This window comes from Columba livia, chromosome 5 (assembly GCF_036013475.1).
Source record: "Columba livia isolate bColLiv1 breed racing homer chromosome 5, bColLiv1.pat.W.v2, whole genome shotgun sequence".
In the NCBI taxonomy this organism is placed as follows: domain Eukaryota; kingdom Metazoa; phylum Chordata; class Aves; order Columbiformes; family Columbidae; genus Columba; species Columba livia.
In genome coordinates, this window is record NC_088606.1 from 4,902,210 (window position 1) to 4,922,648 (window position 20,439).

Sequence of the window (20,439 nt, forward strand, 5' to 3'; positions counted from 1 at the left end):
CCTGGCACACTGCAGGGTGTTGGCTGGGGTTGTCTCTATTGTGTATGTGTGTACCCCACTCGCCATGTTAAGTTACAACATGTGTGTTGGGCCTGACACCTGCATTCGCAGGTTAAACCTCAGTGACCCCCCGGGTAGGCTGTTGAAAGCAACACACATATAGACTGACACCAACACTCCCATCAGACAGCAGGATGAGTGCTGGGGGTATCAAATAGCTCCCCAAGGCAGCAGGATGAGTGCTGGGGGCATCTCACACACAGACACCAATCCCCTGCGGGGCTGCAGGACATGCATTGTCTCACTCATGGTACAAAATGTGCTTTAAGAGCGTCTGTCACCCACATGAGGCCACAGTTTGTGTCCTGGGGTGCTGTCCACACTCAGAGAGGGTTGTTTGAGGAGCACCTGCCATGATCACACCAAGCTGTGGTTTGTGTTTTGGGGGTGCCCATCACTCACACACCAGGCTGCAGGGTGTGTGTTGGGCTGTCTCGCCCACCTGTGGTGCCACAGGTTGTGCTTTCGGGTGTCCCAGCCATGCAGAGGGCCAGGGCTGTGTCATGGGGTGTCACTCATGTCCACGAGGCAGCAGGCTGGGTTTTAGGGGTTTCACACACAGGTGTGTGTTCCAGGTGCCTGTCACACCAAGAGCCACGTCTCTGTTTGGGGGTGTCTCACATGCACACACAGAGTTGGGGCTCTAACTGTTGGGCAACTCACACATGCACATGGGGCTGCAGGCTGTGTTTGGGGGTGTCAAACGCACCACCAGGGCTGCAGGCTGTGTTTGGGGTGTCTCGCACACTGACAGGCTGGTTTTGGGGGTGTCTCACACACACAGGCAGGGCTGTAGGCTGTTTGGGGTGTCTCGCACACTGACAGCCCGTATTTCGGGGTGCCCCTGACGCCCAACCTCCCCGCCGTCGCGCGTGCCGCCGCCCCGCCCCCGGTCGCGTCACGGCGCGCGTGACAGTGCGGCACCGCCCCCGTCCGGACGGAGCCGGCGGCGGTTGCGGCACCGCGGGGCGGTGAGGGGGCGGCCGGGGTGAGGTGAGGCGGCACCGGCGGGCTGGGCGCGCTGCGGCATGGATTACCCCGAGCCCGGCTCGCCGCAGGGCGCCTGGGACGCGCCGGGCGAAGCCAGCGGTTACGGCGGAGGTTGCTACGAACAGCCGGCCCGCGGTGAAGAGGAAGCGGAGGCGGCGACGAGCCGCGCCGTGCAACATCCCCTCGCCCGCCCGCCCCGCCGCCCCCAGCAGCGCCCCGCACCGCCGCTCCGCGCCGCGCTCTCCACCTCCTCCTCGGAGGGGGAGCCCGAGGCGGCGGCCGCCCCGCCGCGGGAGCCCAGCCTGAGCGACGAGGCCGGCGTCGATTTCGACGAGGCCGAGTCCGACGCCTCGCTGCGCTACTCCACGGGCACGGGCGGCGAGGTGGAGGGCGCGGGGCTGGCGAGCAGCGAGAGCGGCGGCAGCGGCTTCTCCCTGGCGGCGGCCGCGCTGCCCGAGAGGAGGCGGCCGGGCGGCGGCCGGCCCCGCTATGAGGTGGTGCGGGAGCTGGGCGCCGAGGAGGTGCGCTGGTTCTACCGGGAGGACCGGAAAACCTGGAAGCCCTTCATCGGTTACGACTCGCTGCGCATCGAGCTGGCGTACCGAGCCCTGGGAGCCGGCGGCCCGGCCGAGCCGCGGGAGGGCGAGGCGGCGGCGGCGGCGGTGGAGCCGGTGTGTGTCCGGAGCGGGCTCTACGAGGTGGACGTGGTCAACGCGGAGAGCTACCCCGTGTACTGGAACGGTGAGTGCCGCCGTCCCTTCCGCCGGGAGCGGGGAGCTCCTCTTCCCTCCCGTGAGGAGCAGGGGGTCCCGGGGTCCTCGCCCCGAAACCGTGGGGGGCGGCTGGGCTGCCTCCTCCTCTCCCCAACAAGGGACGCTGGGCATCCCCTGTGCACACAGACCCCTGATGGGGACACCGGGTGGCCCTTCCTGTCCCCCCCTGTCCCCAACGCACCCCTGTAGGGGTCTGAGTGCTCCCCATCACACTGGCCCGGGCACTGCTTGCTGCCCCTGTGTGTTTGCGGATAAGGGATACAGGACAAAACCTTCTCCAGGCAGAGGGAATGCTGGTGCCCATCTGTCATACGCACCTGAGCAAGGAGGGACTGGTAATTCCCCTTGCAAGGCTCAGACATGGGGGGGAATGGTGGCATGGGCATTCTGTCCTCCCAGGCACACCCTTGAGGGGAGTGTTGTGGGCATCACTCAGCATACACTTGAGAGAGGGGACATTGGACATCCCCCTCCCAACACACCTGAAGGATGAGAGATACTGGGTAACCCTCAACCCCCATGCGGGGTCATGGGAGAAGAGTGTACTGGGCACCTCTTCACCCACTTCCAGCTGCGAAGGGAACTGAGCACCTTTTCATCTCACCCCACTGTGCACGTGCACCTGAAGGAAAGGAAGAATCTTGGCATTCACATTGGCATACAGAGTCATGGGAAAGGGAGGTCTGAGCATCTTCTAATTTCTTGACACATGCAGAAGAAAGAGGGAGGGAAGGTGACTGAGACCCTTCTTGCTTGTGCTTCCCTTTTCCTAAACAAAGGGTGAGAGAGGGTGGAGATTTGCCTTCAGCACTCCCCTTCTTCCCCAACATGCACACCTTTCCTTCAGAAGGACTTCGTCTGCTGCCACCCTGCTACATGCATGCTTCTCATCCCTCTCCTTCGGTGGGGAATGGTGGAAGAGGAGGTTAATACTTGGCTTCCTTTCTGCTACCCTTGTCCTCTCCACTAGGAAAGTCTTGATATTGTCCTTCATCTTCCCTTTCCCCATCACCTGTCAACTGGGAGGGGGCATGAACTGGGACTTCTCCCCCTTTTTATTGGAGGGAATGCAACAGGCATCTTGGATACATGCACAGTCCTTACTTCTTACCCTTCCAAAAACGGAGAATTTGCTTCACCCCCTGCACTTCGAAGTGAGGTGGTGATGTACCCCGTCTCCCACCCTTCCCTTTACATTCATTTGTACTTTGCTGGATGAGAGAGGACCTTGGGGAACAGAGATGAAAGACAAGCAGACACCTCAGCTATTCCACCCCTTCCTTTGGAAGGAATGTCTCCCATGGTCTCAGTGGATAATTGGGCATCTTCTCTCCTGGAGCAGACAGAACGCTGCTCACCCTCTGTCCTTGAGGACTTGCTTTCCACCTGCATTCCTTCAAGGGCAATATTGTGGTGTAGAGTGAGAGGTGCAGAGTGGCTCAGCAAGACACTGTCCTGGCGTGAACCTGGGAGACGTGCGTAGGCAGGTTTTTCTCATCCCCTCTGCGTATTTTTGAGGCTCAGGTGGGAGTCGCCGAGGAGCAGCAGAACTGTTTCAGAGCATCAAATATGAAGACTGGGGCCTTTGGTGATTTCCCCTCTTTCTCAGCATCTTTACGAGAGGGAGAGCCATAAATCACAATACCAGGTGGTACAATTCACTTGTGGTGTAACAATTTGTCTTTCAAGTTGTTGCCCCTGTGAACAGACACTCAGCTCGAAGAGCAAGCAGAGGTCTTGGTCCACAAGTGTTTTGAGTTAAAGAGGAGCCTGGGCCCAGCTCTGTGAGCAGAAAGCAGAGGTGGTTCTCCCTGTCACCACCCTGAAGCCTCTGCTGCTGCTACTTGATGCATCTGCCACATGGTTACTGGGAAGAAATGGATGCAACTCACCCCAGGGATGTGGAAACTGCTGCCATCCCTCTTGTCACTGTGCCGCAGGGAGAGAGGAGAGCAAGCGGAGCTGTCAGGTGAGGCAGGATTGCTCCTGGTGATGGGAGCGTGAGGCTGTACTCATCAGCAGCTTAAAGGTTTAATTTCTTGACCCTGTGCTTTGTCCATTTGGGAAGCTGATTCAGTCTCGTTAAGCCTGAGGAACAGATGCTTCGCCATACGCTGTGCAGAGATGATTTCTGATGCTTGGAAGGAGAGATTCCCAGAGGTTAGCACCAGAAGCTATGCTAGGCAGGGGAGAAATAAACTCATGCTCCTGAGAAGAATAATGACAGGCATGTTTTCCAGTCCTCAGAAAGCTGAGTAAGGAGAGTGCTCAAGTCTTTTCTTATTAGCAGGTCCGCTCCTTCACAATACTAAGATGAACTTTTGGTGTTCTGGTTGAACTCCTCCTTCGCTTGCACATGCATTGCTTCTGTTCCCTGTGTACATGAGCACTCTTGCTTTTTTTCCAGTTCTTTCCTCCCAGCTGCTGCGTCCAGACCTGAGAAGACAGCAAGGTCAGATCCCGAGGCTTCAGTGTCATCTGTGCTTTTGAAGGCCTGGGTATAGCTGTTATTCCCAAATTATTCCCATTTGATAGTGTTCATGTCATTTTTGAATCCAAAAGGTAGCTACTACATCAGTTTTCTATAGTGTGGGAGGGAGCAGGTGGTGGCAAAGCAGATCTCACAGTAGCGAAGCCCATGAGTAAGGGAGGAGAATTTCGCTTTCTGATTGCACAAGTGCGAAGTGTGATGAGTACAGCTGACTTAAAACATGCTGAGGTGCACGTTAAATAGCACAGAAACTGCTGTCTGGTTTTGCTGATTCACGTTTTTGGTTCAGAGCAAAGGTCAAAAGCTTTTGTCTTTGTTCTTGCCTGTTTTGTTGTTCTTTTTCACGTATGAGCTGCGCTTCAGGGAAGGCTGTTATCTGACAGATACAATACTGAATGTGCTGAAAGGTCTTCAGATGTCGTGGCATCATAATGACAGGGAAATGTTGATTGTAGCTTGGCATGTGCTGAAATATTTTTTCAATTCACATCTTCAGACATCTTAAGCTCATCTCAGGTTTCGTTTGTAACATCAGCAATATCAGGCTGAGTTACAATTTGAGCAGATTAATTACTGAGAATTTTATCCTTACCTTGTGACCTCTGGGATTTATTTAATTAGTATTGCAAAACTAGCGAAGATGGCACAAGAGAACTAAAATTATTAGTGTAGGCTTCCAGATAAGTTAATAAATTGGAGCTGGGCTGCTTCTTGTCTTCTGTGGACATAACAAGGTGTGATATTTTATTCAAGGGTCTTCCATTTGAATCTTCTGAGATTATCCACCCTTTTCTGCCCTTCCAGTTGAAGAGGGCTACTTTACAACCATTTTTCTATCAAGTTACCCAGTCTAGTTTTCAAAGTCCTGGGTGAGTCTGTTGAATCTGTAGCCTGTCGACTTCTGGGTGACTCTCCTGTTCCTTGGCTTGCGTGTTTGTCCCATGCAACTATTGCCCTGGCTTGTATTTGCTTTTCCCTTGCTTATTTTGATGGTTACATTTTCAAGTTGCTTGTATTTAGTTCTTGAAGAGTTTTCTTATAAATCAGTCCACTTTCAGTCTCCAGGTGGTCGTCATCACAGAATGGTTTGGGTTGGAAGGGACCTTCCAAGCTCATCCAGTGCCACCTGCCATGAGCAGGGACATCTGCACCAGCTCAGGTTGCTCAGAGCCCCGTCCAGCCTGGCCTGGGATGTCTCCAGGGATGGTTCATCCACCACCTCTCTGGCCAACCTGGGCCAGGCTCTCACCACCCTCATATTAAAAGATTTCTTCATCCCAGCATGTTCTCCAGTTTGAATTCTGACTGTTAGGGGACACTCATCATCTAAGCTAAAGTCTATCTTGCAGTGATAGCTTTCAAAGTTGAAGTAGGGCTTTTGTAAAATCTGGTAGTGTGTGGAGAGAAGGAATAACAAAGATACGTCTTTCTACAGCCATTTGGGGAATCCATGGAGCACTGTCTTTTAGGGAAGGTTAAAATACTCCACTCTCAGACACAGGTTTGGTAAGAGGGGCTTTTTAACTTGTTCTTTAACATGTATGTTTTTGTACCTAATGGTTGCAGAAGTCCATAGAGTAAAATACCTGTTGCTGTATTTAAAAAGTCATTTGTTTACTGTGACAGTTAATGAGTGAAGGTGTAAGATCTGCTGTACTGATATAACAGATACTTTACTGACCTTAGCCTCAAAATACCCTGTGAATACAGAGTGGACCACTGGGTGTTCACTTTAAACTTTGTATGCTCAGTATGGAATTGGGCAGCTTTTAAAAACTATTTCAGCTGCCTTTAAGCTTGGACTGAAAGGAGCATCCAAGGGCCTCTGTTTTCTTTGGTAAGCTCTCTGTGAGCTGATTTGTAAAGTGGAAGAAGAGGCAGCTGTGAGCATCTTGTAAAAAGCTTCTGCCCCTGAGCTTTTGCAGAATGAGGGCCTCAAAGTCACCTTCAGCTTGTGCAGACATGCTCACGCACTGCAAATGGTTTGCAACTGTAATAATAAGGAAATGAAATTTAAGGAACAGAAATTACTACTCTGAAAAGCAGGAATCTGAAATTACTACACTGAAAAACATCTCGAGCTGAATGCGTTTTATGAGCTTGTTTCATGTCCAACCTCTTGGCTTTAGGCTTGGAGAGCTGGGAAATTTGCATTGTCAGTTCAGCAAAACACAAGCTTTAATTTAAATTTCTGAGCCTTTGCATATTATATTAACAATTCACCCACAAATAACATCTAAAAGGTTATTGCTGTCTTGAAACTGATGAGAAACTCCAGGACTTTACCATCAAGCCATCTGAACAGGACCTCAGCTTTGAAGCAATGAAACAGAAGTTTGCTAAATCTTGCTCTGTTATAATTGGTTACGTCTGTCTTTCAGGTAGTATTTCCAAAACAAATCTCCTTTTGACTACTTAATTAAGCTCTGTTTGTTAACCTTTACTTAGTATTTCTATATCATCTTGGTTTTGCCACAGCTTTCTTAGTTCTGAATCAAATAAGGTAAAATAATGTGAGCCGTGCAACATTTAAATTTAGGTATATACTGTTTCAACCAACGTGGTGGCAGGAGACAGATTCTAACATAGGTGTAGGAGTACAAGAAGAAAAATGAAGGTAAATTCTGCACAGTTACTACTTTTCATACTGTGTCCTGATGGATTACAATACTTTTTCATGCAATTTGTGTTCACTGAGGTCTCCTGAGACCTCAATGGATGTGATCACGCAATTTAGATAGAATCACAAGAGAGGAGTAGTCGGGGTGTATATATATATATATATAAAGTTACTGCATATGTGTATGTTGCATACAATATTTTAACATCGTTTTTGTTCTTCAGCGGATTTAGATGACTGTCATAATACAAATTGTTCATGTTCTTGTTCCTTCACATTAGCACTTGTATTCTTTTATTTTTTGGATTTTCAGGGGAAAAAAAATAACCTTTTTTTTGTAAAAATAACTAAGTCCTCTGGTACAGTCTAGATCTCTTAAACTACTTTCCTCTAAAGGGTAAAATATGTGTGACTAAAGAAAATAAAGTGCCTTTCATCGGCTTGTAATCCCTGCCATTCAGATTTCTTTAGAAATCATTGTATAAATAAACCATGTAAGTGTATAACCAGCCAAATACATTGGTATATTTCTACTTGAAGCATTGCCAACTGCAGATTATGTGGCGTAAGACTTAAGGCAGTGAAGAAATCAGGGCAAATCCTGTCCTAGGGATCAAGATTTTAGGGACAAAGATAAAGAACACTTTATTATATAGATATGGAATTTTCTATTGGCAATTAAAAAAAAAAAGTTAAATTACAACGTGATGTAAATATCTGTGCGTTTAATTCTCTCATAAAAAATAACTGAAAGAATGTAGTCTAAGCTTTCTAAAATCATCTGAATATCTGAGACGTGAATGAATTTATTGAAGGTGGAGTAAGTGAAACTGGGTGCTAAAATGGCAATTTTATTTGATGGCTTTTTAACAGTGGTCACTGTAGCAGATTGCATCGAGTTCTCTGGATGAATCACAGAGAAATACTGAAATAACAGCACCTGTCCAAGATCAAACAAAGGCATCGCGTTTCTGAAGAGGTGCCTTCACTGTGTTCCGCAGTCAGGAGGTTATACTGAAAAATCTCTTGTGTTGCAATCGCCTCATTTCCCCACCAAATCCAGAGTATTCCATGTAATTCTTAATACCTTTAATATACCCCTTTTGCTTCTTGACTAACATGCCGCTTGCTTTTGCTGGTGGCTTTTAGGATCAGTAGGTTATAATGATCATGATTTGAGTTAAACTGTGACCTGGACTGAAATCCAGCCTAATATATAACATTATAGCCACTGTTGTTCACTTTCCAAAACACAGATGTTAAGGAGAAGTTCCCCCCCCCTTTTATTATAATGCTTTATGTTTAGAATTTTAGAAATACATAGGTGGGAATTCTCACATGAAAATCTTGAAGCCCTTCAAAACTGAAAAAGAGGTGTCTTGTGTTCATTTGATTTGGAGTACAAAATAGTATTCATATGGTTATTATTTAAAAAAAGAAATCTTGTTATGGATTCCATGAATGGAACCTCATCAGAATGCTTAGTTGAGAATTAAGGAATTGCTTACAGATTTTCCCAGTAAGGATTAACATCTGACGTAGTCGTGTCATTGCTTCAGCAACAATGGGATCCTTTATCTGCGCTCGCGTATTATGTGCATTTCATTTTTTTCCCTACAGACAGTGCTTTGTTAGGGCAGCCTCGCTGGATCTGTGTGTATTAGCTCTACTGAAAAAAGCAGAGATCTGGCAGGTGTAAAATGGAATACAGTGAAGGTGAAGACAAGTTCATGATGAGCAGCTACTGTGTGCGGTGACAACTAACATTGCTGTAGTTAATTTTCATTTTGTGGAAACTAAATACTCGTGTTTCACACTTCATTGATGGGATGCAGGCTCCAAAATGAGTTTAAGTTTTCATAGACAATTGAATTTTCTCTCATTTGTAGTGACAATGTCAGTTTGAAGCCACTCAGACCTTTTTGTTCTTCTGAAAACATTGGGATTCATTTTCATTAAATAACCTTGCCTTTTGAACACCTCAACCTCTGGATTCATCTGGTGCAGCATCCCAAACATTAGAAATTCAGTGTACAACAATTGGCTCATGTTTGGAGTTGCTATTTTAGCTGTTCAAACAAAAGTTGAATGGCAGAACCAGGTCCTGTGCTACTTCTGTGTTTTGGTCAGGCCAACACGACCGGAGTTGTTAATAGTGTTAAGAGATTATTGTCGTTTCTAGTACTGTTGAAACAGTGTTTTCATGTGAATCTGTTATGGGAAAGGTTTCAGAATTGGCTTTGGAATGTTTTGTGTGTTGCTTGCTCTATGGGGAGATCATTGCAAGGAGATTTTCCTTTTCCTTTCATAGCTGGTAGGTGCAGTGGTCTGAGGGATGAAGAATTCAGAGCAGTCTAGAGGTTCCACGTACATTATGGAGGTGCTTGCAATCCTCTGTTACATTCTCATCTGCAAGCGGTTAGTGTGAAAGATACTCCTGGTGTATCCTGGTGCCCATGGACATAATAAGCAGATATGAAGCAGATGCTTTGGTGACCTGAGCATGTGGCTGTGCCAACAGAGCGGTGTGGCCGGGCTAGAAACCACTGCCCTTGGCTGGGTCACCTCGTCCAGCAGCATTTGTACCGCTCTGGTGACAGGTCAGATAGAATCACAGAATCCCAGGTTGGAAGGGACCTCGAGGATCATCTGGTCCAGCCTTTCTTGGCAAAGCACGGTTGAGACAAGCTGGCTCAGCACCCTGTGGAGCTGATCTTCAAAGAATCCACCACTTCTCTGGGAGATTATTCCAATGGCAAATTGTTCTCGTGTGAAAAATCTCCTCAGGAGTAACTTGTCCCCATTGCCCCTCATCTTTTCCATGTGACTCCTGGCAAAACCAGAATCTCCATCTTCTTTGTAGCCACGCTTTAAATACTTGAACATGGTGAGATAGGTCCCTTCCTTGGCTCAGTAACTCTGAAATATCCACGCTCTCTATTGTTCCTTGTTTGTTTTTTACCTGATTTTCCTTTTCTGTTTCTTTGCATCTATTGTTTCTTTTCCAAGGTCTCCTTACCAGGTATTTTCCCACCTTCCAGGCAGGAACACATCTTTGAGTAGTAAAGCCTATTCTTTTTCCCCCATCTCCTTTTTTGAGTCTCTCCTTTTGTGGTTGAGTTCTTAGCTGCTTTGGGGAACTAAACAAATGCTGGGCACCCAACTTTCTCATTCGGAGCACTGAAACTGAAACCAGAATGGCAATGACCAAAAACAGCCCGGGGTGAAAGACTGATTTTATTAAAAAAAACCCCACCTTTTAAAAATCACTCTTAATGCTGATTGAGTGTTAATTTGGGCTATTGCAATTCCCAAAGGAAACAAGGCTCCCTGCAGCAAGGGCAGGTGTCAGTGGGTTTGTATCTCCTCGTTCTGCACCCTCTTGGTAACTTTGAAACCAGTGCTTATCAGTCAAATTTGATATAGGAGCATGAGTCTCATAAAGTTCCTAATTTTTTGAAAATACAAGGCACCTGGGTAGAGAGGAGTCTATCCCAGTAACGCTGGCCTGTTGTTTGAACTTAAGGCTTAGTAAATTTTGCTGAATCTGTGTCTTTCTGTCCGTCCCTCACATCCTCACGCGCATTCTGAGAACTTGGCCTCATTAGCTCAGCTGTTTGTGGGTTCACACCAGTTCCACTGCTCATTTCAGCCCAACGGGAAGAGGCGGTGGTGTTTGTGGAGGCACTTGTGGTTACCTTGTATGGGGTCCCAGCAGCGGGAATGCAACTTTTTCATCAAATCCCAGAGAGAATTCCCTTCCCCACTTACCTGCTCTGTCAGTTTGTGATTTGTTGCATTAAAAAAAACACAAACAAACAAAAACCACAACCAAAACCCTCTTGTTTGATTTTTCAGAAACAGAAAAGATCCCTGTCATGCGTGGCCAGTGGTTTATTGATGGGACGTGGCAACCTCTGGAAGAGGAGGAAAGTAACCTGATAGAACAGGAGCACCTCAAATGCTTCAAAGGCCAGCAGCTGCAGGAGAGCTTTGATGTGGAAGTATCAAAACCTGTTGATGGGAAGGAGGGTAAGATTGTTTAGATCACTGTTTTTATAGTATGTTCTCTGGAAAGTTGGAGTCTGTTTTTCTTAAGTTTACAAGTGTCACCTGTGGTGGTTTTCCATCCTGCGTAGTGGGGAACATTGTTATAGGCGTTTGCTCTCCCATTTTTCAGTGCATCTTGATGCTGTAGGATTTCCTGCCGCAGCACATTTGATGAACGCCGTAAAAATTATATTAGTGGATGAACTTCTTGTTCCCATTTTGGTTTGTGTTTCATATCTTTTAATTGTGTTCAAAATCTTGCTTCAAACTGAAATCTCTTGATGGGACAAGAAGAGCCAGTGTCCAAATGCAAAGTGGCTATTAGCTCTCTGGCCAGCATTCCTAATTCAGCCCTAAAGGGAGTATCAGTTTTACAGATCGCATTTCGTTTTCCGTCCTATTTCAGCCTGTGATTTTTATTAGAGTAGATTTTGGCTACAGTAAATCTTGGGCATCCATTGTGTTATGGAGGCCCTTATATATTAATGAGCAGGCTGAGGATGTTCTGTAACTGGTTTTGGGAATCTCAGACAAATGCAATTAATGTTTTTAAGAACAGAGTTCTGAAATTGCTGATCTATTATTTGACGTACGCTGTTGAATTAGTTAATTAGGGTCAGTGTAGCACAGCAAATGTTCAGTATTTTTGGCTTTCACGCTTTGCTTCTATTTGCTGCTTGTCACTTGATAAACTTCCACAAACCAAGAGCTCCACAGCTGCCTGGTACGTGGTAAATCAGAGTTCAAAGGAAATGTCATACACTGGTCCCCAGTATAAATCATATCCTCTGGCAGCCTCAGATTTGCTATCTCTGCTTTAACAATGCTTCATTAGCTGTTAGTATCATAAATATAGTTGAATACCTATCATCTGGTGCTCCATCATCTTTTTCAGGAATGTTGATTTAATTAGGATGAAGTGAAGCTGAAAGCTTAATATATGCGATAGCAGGATAGGAATAGACATAGTTCGTTGTATTTGCACAGAGAGATGCTCAAAATTCAGCTGGAAATCACCTGAGCAACCTGATCCAGATGTGAGATTGGACCCAACTTAGAAGTTGATCCTGCTCGATGTAGAGGATTGGAGCAGAGGAACCCCAGCAGTCCCTTTGACAGAAATTATCCTGTGGTCAAGTCTATGATTCTGTGATAGATGATAAGAAACGTAGAAAAAAAAATCCTGTGAGTCAGAATCAGCATGAATTTTTTTAATGCATTGATTTTGAAATGACATAAGTTTATTGATTTTTCTTACGGAGTCTCAGCATGTGGTTAGATGCCACAAAATCTATAAAACTTGCATTTGGAGTAGTTTGTTTTGCCTTAGATTTCAAAGAAATTTTTTTCTGTTCATAACCAGCTTATATTAAGAATGAATTTTTATCACAGCTGGCTAAGTTATCCTTTAGATGGGGAAGCCAGATTCACATGATAGAATCAGTGTCATGTGTATCAGAAGGGATATCTGGAGATTTAGTCCAACCTTCTCACAGAGCTGCAGACACAATGAGAGAAGGTTGCTCAGGATGTTCCAGTGGGGTTTCAAATACCTCCAGCAATGAAGGCTCCACAACCTCTTTGGGCAATCTCTTTCAGTATTGGACCAGCCTGACCATACAGAAGACTTTATTCTCGTACTTTACTTGAATTTCCTGTGTATATTTTTCTTGAATTGTCACAGCCAGTAAACTATTCTGTAAATGAAATTATTCCATTAAGTTCCAAGTGCAGTAGCTATAAGCCTAATTTTCCTCTCTAGAAAACTGATGTGCAACAGTAATATCCTTAATTTGCATCTGTATTGAGGCATCTGCTGGCAGAGCTGTTAGCTGAGGGGGTGAAGGTGGTCCTGGACCAGCATCGCTGTGGCGCTCAAAGCCCGTGCCACAAGCATGGAATATCACTTTTTGTACTGGCATAAGTGTGGATTATAGAGTATTAATAATTCCTGGTGTTTGTCAGGGAAGACGTCATTATGTTGCATTTCTCCCTGCTCTCCAGGAGACTAACTGATTTCAGTTAATTGCAGCTTAATGACTTGGTGCATTCAGAAGCCAGGCTGGAGCCTTGTGATTTCTCACCGGATTTAAACACTATATCAGGTTTTTGAGGATAAAGCATTTTGAAATTAAGATGATTTATATGAGTGAAGGCCCAGTGAGCAGTAACACAGAACTCGTAGATTTGCAGGACCTCTCTTCCAGCCTTGCTTAGGAACCTCCATCATAACAGAATTAACAGTCAATATAATTCTGTTGTGTAAGTGCCAAGAGAGCATCTCCCCATTCACATAACCTCACCTGCTCCTTAGCAACAGCTTTCACTTACCTTAATATTTCTTCCATAACCACACAGCACCAATATGTAAGTCCCTGAAAAAAAGAATCTTTTGAATTGCTGTGCAATATTTCAGTATCCTCATGAGAAATGAAATAAGACGATTGAAAGTCTAATAAAAGTTATGGACTTCTCCCCCTCTTTGGGGAAAATAACAGAGCTGTGCTTGAAATTGAGTTTGGTTTTGTTTTTCCAAATGTTCAGTGTACAGTTCTGAAGGGTTACTGTGTTCTACTCTATACAAACAGAGCGTTTGTGCTTTTGTACAAGTAAATGCAAAGGCATTTAGTGAGTGTGATTACACTGTGTTCCAGCTGTCTTTTACTAGTGCCTTTAGCTTTGTGGTGATGTCCTAACTGTTTATAAAGAGTGAAGAAAATGAATTTGGCTAATGTGACCTGACACTTTTGCTACAAACCCAGGTTTTTAAGTGTATATACTTTTTCAGTAAATATGCCAACTTTTTCTTATTTTTTTTTTCTAAAAATGGTAATACTAACGAATAAAAAAATGACACCCCTTTTAAAAATTTTACTTTGAAGCTCAGTGTTTTTACTTTTAGTTCTCTACTACCTCCCTCCTTTCTCCCTCCCTTCTTTGTTCAAATGGAGAGGAAATAAAGAGAATTCAGATGCTGCATGTCTTAAGCGCAAGCGTTCCCAAGGTACAGTAATTGTAGATTTCTTTTTTTGTAGTACTCCTAGTTTAGGAAAATTAAATTTATTAAATTCTAGTTTGCTTGTATCAGTTAAATGTGTTAGATTTACATGCTTCAATTTCTTGAGCTGTACTCACGCCATTTCCTTCCAAAGAGAAGCAAAAAGCATCGTAGATCTTAGAAGAAAAGTAGAAGCGTTGTGAATCTGAGAGAAAAGTAGATGCTAACAGTATTGTGCTGTAATCCTTATTATAAATGTGACTGTGAAAGCTGTAAACATTTGTTTCTTACACTCTTTATATGTGGTTTGGCTTTTTCAATAAACTAAAAGCAACTTTTTTTAGAAGCACACCAGACCTGGTATAAGATGAATTATGTCAGAGAAGGAAATGAAGGTTTATACTAGATAACGTTTTGTTTTATATTTTTAAATAACGCACACATCTTTAATTTTATGTTGTGAATTATTTTTACTTTGGCTTTTTTTGTAAGTACTGGAACGACACAAGACTTTGGACACTCAATATAAAAAGGACAAGCTGTATAGAATACGCGATAAAGGCTGCTGGGTTGCAGGAAACAACTTTGGACTTGGCAGCAGCTGATGTGCAAATTTGTTTCTGCAAGTGGGAGTAGATCTTAGAGGAGCTATTAATGATTGCAGAAGGCTCAAGAGTCCTTGTCACTGATATTCCTCTGCCACCGTTAAAGCCAGTAGTGATTAAACTTCTACTGACTTCAGTGACTGTGGAACCAGATTTCGGAAAGCTACACCCTCAATTCGAAATTTAAATGCACATGGGTGGTTTGGAGTTATTCTTGTCACACCCTTAGCTCCTGGGGATATTGTGAAGTGTAAGGATTTATTTTGACATGCATAAATGTTTGCCTTTTGACTTCTTTCAGTTATATTTTTCTATAATTGGGTCCAAATGAAAATGCCTGAAATCAAAATGTTTAATAGTAAACTTTTTCCTGCTTCTTCTCACATGTGGAACTGAGTTCTGTTAAAGGCAAATAAGCATAACTACTGTCTGGAGCAGTAAGAAAATACTTCTGCCTTTTGTTTTGTGTTCGTAATTTTGAAATTATTTTGTATATATTTTCCAGATCATGCTCAGTTGTGCTAATGAATATGCATGAATTAAAAAATTAAGAGTAGGTGCTTGCATAGCAAATAGTGACACTGATGAATTAAGAGGTGGTGAAGTGCGTTATTAAAATGACAGCAATGTGAAACAGCCCAGTTTAATTAAGAGGAATAGCCTTTTTAATGGCTTTGCATTTGTTTTTAAATAAATTAAAAACAGGTTTTAAAATCTACAGCTGTATTTCGGGTTTACATACCAGAACTTCAGAGTTTAAGGAAGAACAATAGCAGCCAAATGATGCTCTCAGCCGCGTGTGCTCAAGCAATCTCTAAGCCTTAGATGAGACATTCTGACTTGCATTAAACCGTGCCTGCTGTGCTTAATCCTGACAATAGGACAGCGTGTCACGAGGTTGGTCCCAGAGCTCAGTCAGTTTCAAATGTGGAAAACACTACACAAAAAAAAAACCCACTAGAGCTCTTAGTGGCTTTTGGAAGAGCGAGATTCTGTTCCATGCCAGAAATTACTCATTCAGAGGCTTCCTCATTGAGCTGCATTTCCATCTCCTAGATGTTTCAGAAAGGATAGAAATGCCACGGAGCTTTCTAGTAATGGAGCCTTGAAAGCCTCTGTGTTACTGCAATGGACAGTCAAAATTGGGTTCTCATTGCTCATACACAGGAAAGAAAAGACAGGTGTGAAGTTGTTCTTTTTCTAGTGAAAATAGTGCATGGGGCAGCTACCTGGTCATCACACCAAGCTCCAGTATTTGGGATGCGTTGCCCTGCCTCCCCCTGGTTTTTGTTTTCAACTAAGGGAATATTTTGAAAACCTACCATCCTAAAATGAGGGTGGGAGGAGAAAGAAGGATATGAAATGTCCTCAGAGGTGCTCTCCAAATAGCTGCTTGTCCTGCTGAGATAAATCCTAAATGTAAAAACTTTTCAAGGTAAGAAGTAATAGATTTAGTTATAATGGAGCTCTAGATTTTTAACCTGTATGTAAATTACCCTTTTCTCTCTCTGTTCAGAGACTTCTTTTTTCCTCTTACCCATCTACATTAGATGTCGTTCCTTTTTGCTGCAGCTATTCATAGTCTAAAGTTGAGTCGCAACCATGTGGACTGGCACAGTGTGGACGAAGTTTATCTTTACAGTGATGCAACAACATCTAAAATTGCAAGAACTGTTACACAAAAGTTGGGCTTTTCCAAAGGTAATATTTCTCAGAGTTTGTAAAGAATATTGTAAATACCAGCATTTTAAGTTTGTTACTTTAATGCTAGAAGTAGATTTCAAGGTTAAAGTTTTAATGTGTGATTAACCCACTTCAGCCATTGCAGTTTTCACAGAGGAGTGTATTAGGATCCTTAGAATAGTCTGACTTATTTTTATTACGTATTTTATGATTAATTTGGATGCAGCAGTTAGCATTACCTAATACGTATATGAAAATATTACAGCAGCAGTCTGGTGTCTGCAATATAAGAATTACAGTTCCCTTTGCAACCTTGACTTCACTGCTGTGTACCTGCATACTGTGATTCATTCCTTAAATACATGATCATACCTTTCCCTCTCACCAGCTCTTGGTTTTTTCAGTTTGTTAAACAGACGTATGAAGGGAGACGAGGGGTGTAGCACTTAGAAGTTGTTTACAGCAGGAATCCAGGCTCATTGAAGCCCCAAACTACCAGTCGTAAAGCCAGCGAGGCTGAGATGGTTGGGAGAGAGGATGGTCCCTCTCAAGGAAACGGCAGATTATTGCCAACCTAGGACATTGGAACTTGTCATGGTGCTCCTATGCACTGCTGTACAACTAGAAAAACAAGAACATACACATTTGTTTTGTTCCTTGGTCTCTCATGTGGTAGGTTTGGCTTTAATCTCCATGCCTCTGTCCTGTAATTAATGCCCTCTTACCCCACAGGGCTCTTGGGTGGATACTTAATTAATGTTTGCCGAGAATTAATATAGTTCAATGCTTCAGTTCCAGAAGAAATGAAGTATTCTGTACCAAGAATATTATTTATTACACACTATCCAAATAATAAGTAAGATGTGCCCTAAACAACTTGTGGGGGGAAATATCCAACAGAGGCCCACTTGAGAAACAAAACCTGTCCTGTGTAAAAACTACCCTTAGTGTTTTTGTAGTGTTTTCTTCTTTAAAAACAAAGCAATTTGGGATTCCTGTGTAAGGCTGTGGTCCTGTCTGTGGGTCTGTCACTAGAGGGGGATGCAGACACGCTGTGACAGTGGGTTTGTCAGTGAGAGAACACCTGGATTTGCCCCGGGTAATTGATTTTTGGCCCAGCCACTGAACTAGAGAACAACTGGGGAAACTGGAGTTTGGATCAGCTTGAAATAAAACATAGGTTTTCCCCACCAAAAGGAAAAATTGGAAAGCTTTTCAGCCAGCTCTCTTAATTGGGTCAGAGAGTGACAACACTTGTCAGTTATGTGGCCAGATCATTTCCATGATTCTTCCAGGCTGTGGGAGTAAGGTGGAGGTAGGAGGAAATTTAATGATTGAGACACACAGAGGAAGGGTATTGTGTTGTAAAAGTAGATGGACAATTGTACAACTGTTTTCTAAAAAGTTATTTTTCAAAACATTTCTGAAATTAGTTATCTTTACAGTGGAAATGGCCTGTTAGTACATTGACTGATACAATTAATAGCACCTAGTTGCTCAAATCTCTCAGGGGATTAAAATCACAGATATTAAAAAATACGTGCTATTCCCTTTATACATAACCTTATTTTCAAAATACTTTATTGGTCTTAAAAAAGCCAAGTTTGTGTCAACATATAAGACTGTTTTGCACTTCAGAGAATGTAACTGACCTAGGATAATGTTTTCTCTACAGCTTCAAGTAGTGGGACAAGGCTACATAGAGGCTACGTAGAAGAAGCCACGTTAGAAGACAAACCACCGCAAACTAGTCACATTGTGTTTGTCGTGCATGGTATTGGGCAGAAAATGGACCAAGGAAGGATCATCAAAAATACAGCTATGTGAGTGCTTTGTAATATTTGCCATACCAACTCAAGCCTGGGTATGAGGCTGACTTTATAAATGACAACAGACCCTTTGATTTAAGCTGTATGTTTAACTTCTTCCTTGTTCTCCTCTTTCCTGAGTCATTAAATTGTGGGTACGCTATTTTCTACCTTAATTCAAATGTATGGACTAGCTGCAAGCCAGAAGAGCAAAGATATATTCTGTTTTTGTGGCCAGCGCTTGCGCTTTTAAGGGTCTGGCCCCTGAATTTCTAGCAGCTGTGGTCAGTCACTTTGCCAAGCAGGTAGAGGTTTTTCGTTTTGTTAAAATAGAGGGGAATCTCCGTTGTTCTTGCTGGTTGTCGGAATAATGGTCAAGTGAAGCACATGCTGCTAAGAAGGGAACTGGGGCGCTAGTGGGACTATTAAAATATTAAAAAAAAACCAGGACAGAGTTATTTCATGCACTTGGAAGCTGTTGCTGTGAGATTGTTTGTAGAGTTCTGTGCGCAGATGCCACTTAAGCCCCAGGTCTGCCCATCGGTGTCTCCACTTCTTCTTCCCTTGCCCCATATCATGGTGCCACCAGCAGATGTATCCAGAGGGACCTGGACAAGCTTGAGAAGTCAAAGATGGGGCCAGACCTTTTAGCAGGGCCTGTTGTGATAGGACGAGGGGTGATGGTGTTAAACTAAAGGAGGGAGATTCGGGCCGGACATGAGGAAGAAATTCTTTACAGTGAGGGTGAGAACACAGATGAAGCAAACTCCATGATACCTTGCATTTTTTTGATATGGTGCTTGGATCTGCAGAAGGGGATACTTGTTCAGGTGTCTTCCTTTCCACAAAAAAACGTCTTGTGCATTTTGGCCTTTGCCACATACATTTATTGTTGCTTCTTTTTGGGTTCATTCTACCCTGAGATAAAACTTTTGTATTTATTTCAAGCTGTATTTACTTCAGTTTGCAGCACAAAACCAAAGCCTCACGTGAACGAGTGGTCCTAAAAACAAATGAAAAGAGAGGTGCAAATATACAACTTATAACCCAGATGTGGAATACTCTGTATGTAGCCCATGCTGGTGAGAGACCCTACCAGAGCTCATTTGAGATGCTTTGTCCTCAGGTCACTGCCTTGAGGAGAAATTGGTGCAGCTTACGTGATGCGTCTGCATCATTAGGCAGATCCTGTTGGTTACAGAGGTGAAAACAGAACTCTTCTTCCAGGGTAATTTAAAATTATATGCGCTAATTTCATTAAGGAAGAGATTTCAATCTAATCATTAATGTGGTTAGACGCTGTGGTTGCAGGATGTCCTGTAAGTAGGTAAATGGAAAAGATGCATTTTATCGATGCTTGAATGAACGGGTCTTGGGTAGATGTGACGTGATTTTGTTGTTTCACAGTGTGGTTAAACACATTTGTTATCTAAATGTAGCACAGCAGCTGGTACAACAACCTGCTCATGTCAGTGCTGATATTAACTGCAGAACTCGTCTGGGGGGAGGCGGTTCCTCCCTCCGCCAGGCTGGAACCATCATTCAGCTGACCCAACGTGAACAGAATGATGTGCTGAGAGCTGCTTTGGTAACATAGGGAGGGTTAGTTAAGGAATCTGACAGTATATTCTGCATTTCTGTGTAATATGAGCTAAGATACTATGGCATAATATACTTAATTGGAGGGGTTTTTAGTTGCCATAAAGTGCAGTATTCTGGCATTACTAGTATAATGTTAACTTAAAAAAAATTAATGTTGGGGGTGTCCTTGTATTTTACTGTACATACTTTGATATTGTTATTTGGAATATTTTTTTTCACTGAAACCTGATCTCTGATTTTGCTGAACTTGTGCTTCTAGATTGTGGAGGGGAACTGGTGTCCTTACACATATTAAATCACAGAATCCCAGAATGTCAGGGATTGGAAGGGCCCTGGAAAGCTCATCCAGTGCAATCCCCCCATGGAGCAGGAACACCCAGATGAGGTTACACAGGAAGGTGTCCAGGCGGGTTGGAATGTCTGCAGAGAAGGAGACTCCACAACCTCCCTGGGCAGCCTGGGCCAGGCTCTGGCACCCTCACTGAGAAGAAGTTTCATCTCAAATTTAAGTGGAATCTCCTGTGTTCCAGTTTGAATCCATTGTCCCTTGTCCTATCATTGGTTGTCACCGAGAAGAGCCTGGCTCCATCCTCCTGACACTCACCCTTTCCATATTGATCCCCATGAATGAGGTCACTCCTCAGTGTCCTCTTGTCCAGCTCCAGAGCCCCAGCTCCCTCAGCCTTTCCTCACACGGGAGATGCTCCACTCCCTTCAGCATCTTGGTGGCTGCGCTGGACTCTCTCCAGCAATTCCCTG

General features: G+C 44.0%; 1 protein-coding gene across 2 annotated transcripts in view; it reads left to right on the forward strand.

Moving 5' to 3' along the window:
- Positions 1-983: 983 nt before the first annotated feature.
- The window catches only part of DDHD1 (DDHD domain containing 1), a 37,292-nt gene continuing 17,836 nt past the window's right edge, over positions 984-20,439 (forward strand). The window contains exons 1-5 of one of the 2 annotated variants that reach the window (XM_021298209.2): positions 984-1,791; positions 10,793-10,966; positions 13,887-13,988; positions 16,160-16,288; positions 17,946-18,093. In XM_021298209.2, coding sequence (XP_021153884.2) covers positions 1,089-1,791; positions 10,793-10,966; positions 13,887-13,988; positions 16,160-16,288; positions 17,946-18,093 — 1,256 coding nt within the window. In that variant the 5' untranslated portion in view covers positions 984-1,088. The remainder of the gene's footprint in view (positions 1,792-10,792; positions 10,967-13,886; positions 13,989-16,159; positions 16,289-17,945; positions 18,094-20,439) is intronic. The other variant, XM_021298210.2, reaches the window with a different exon arrangement.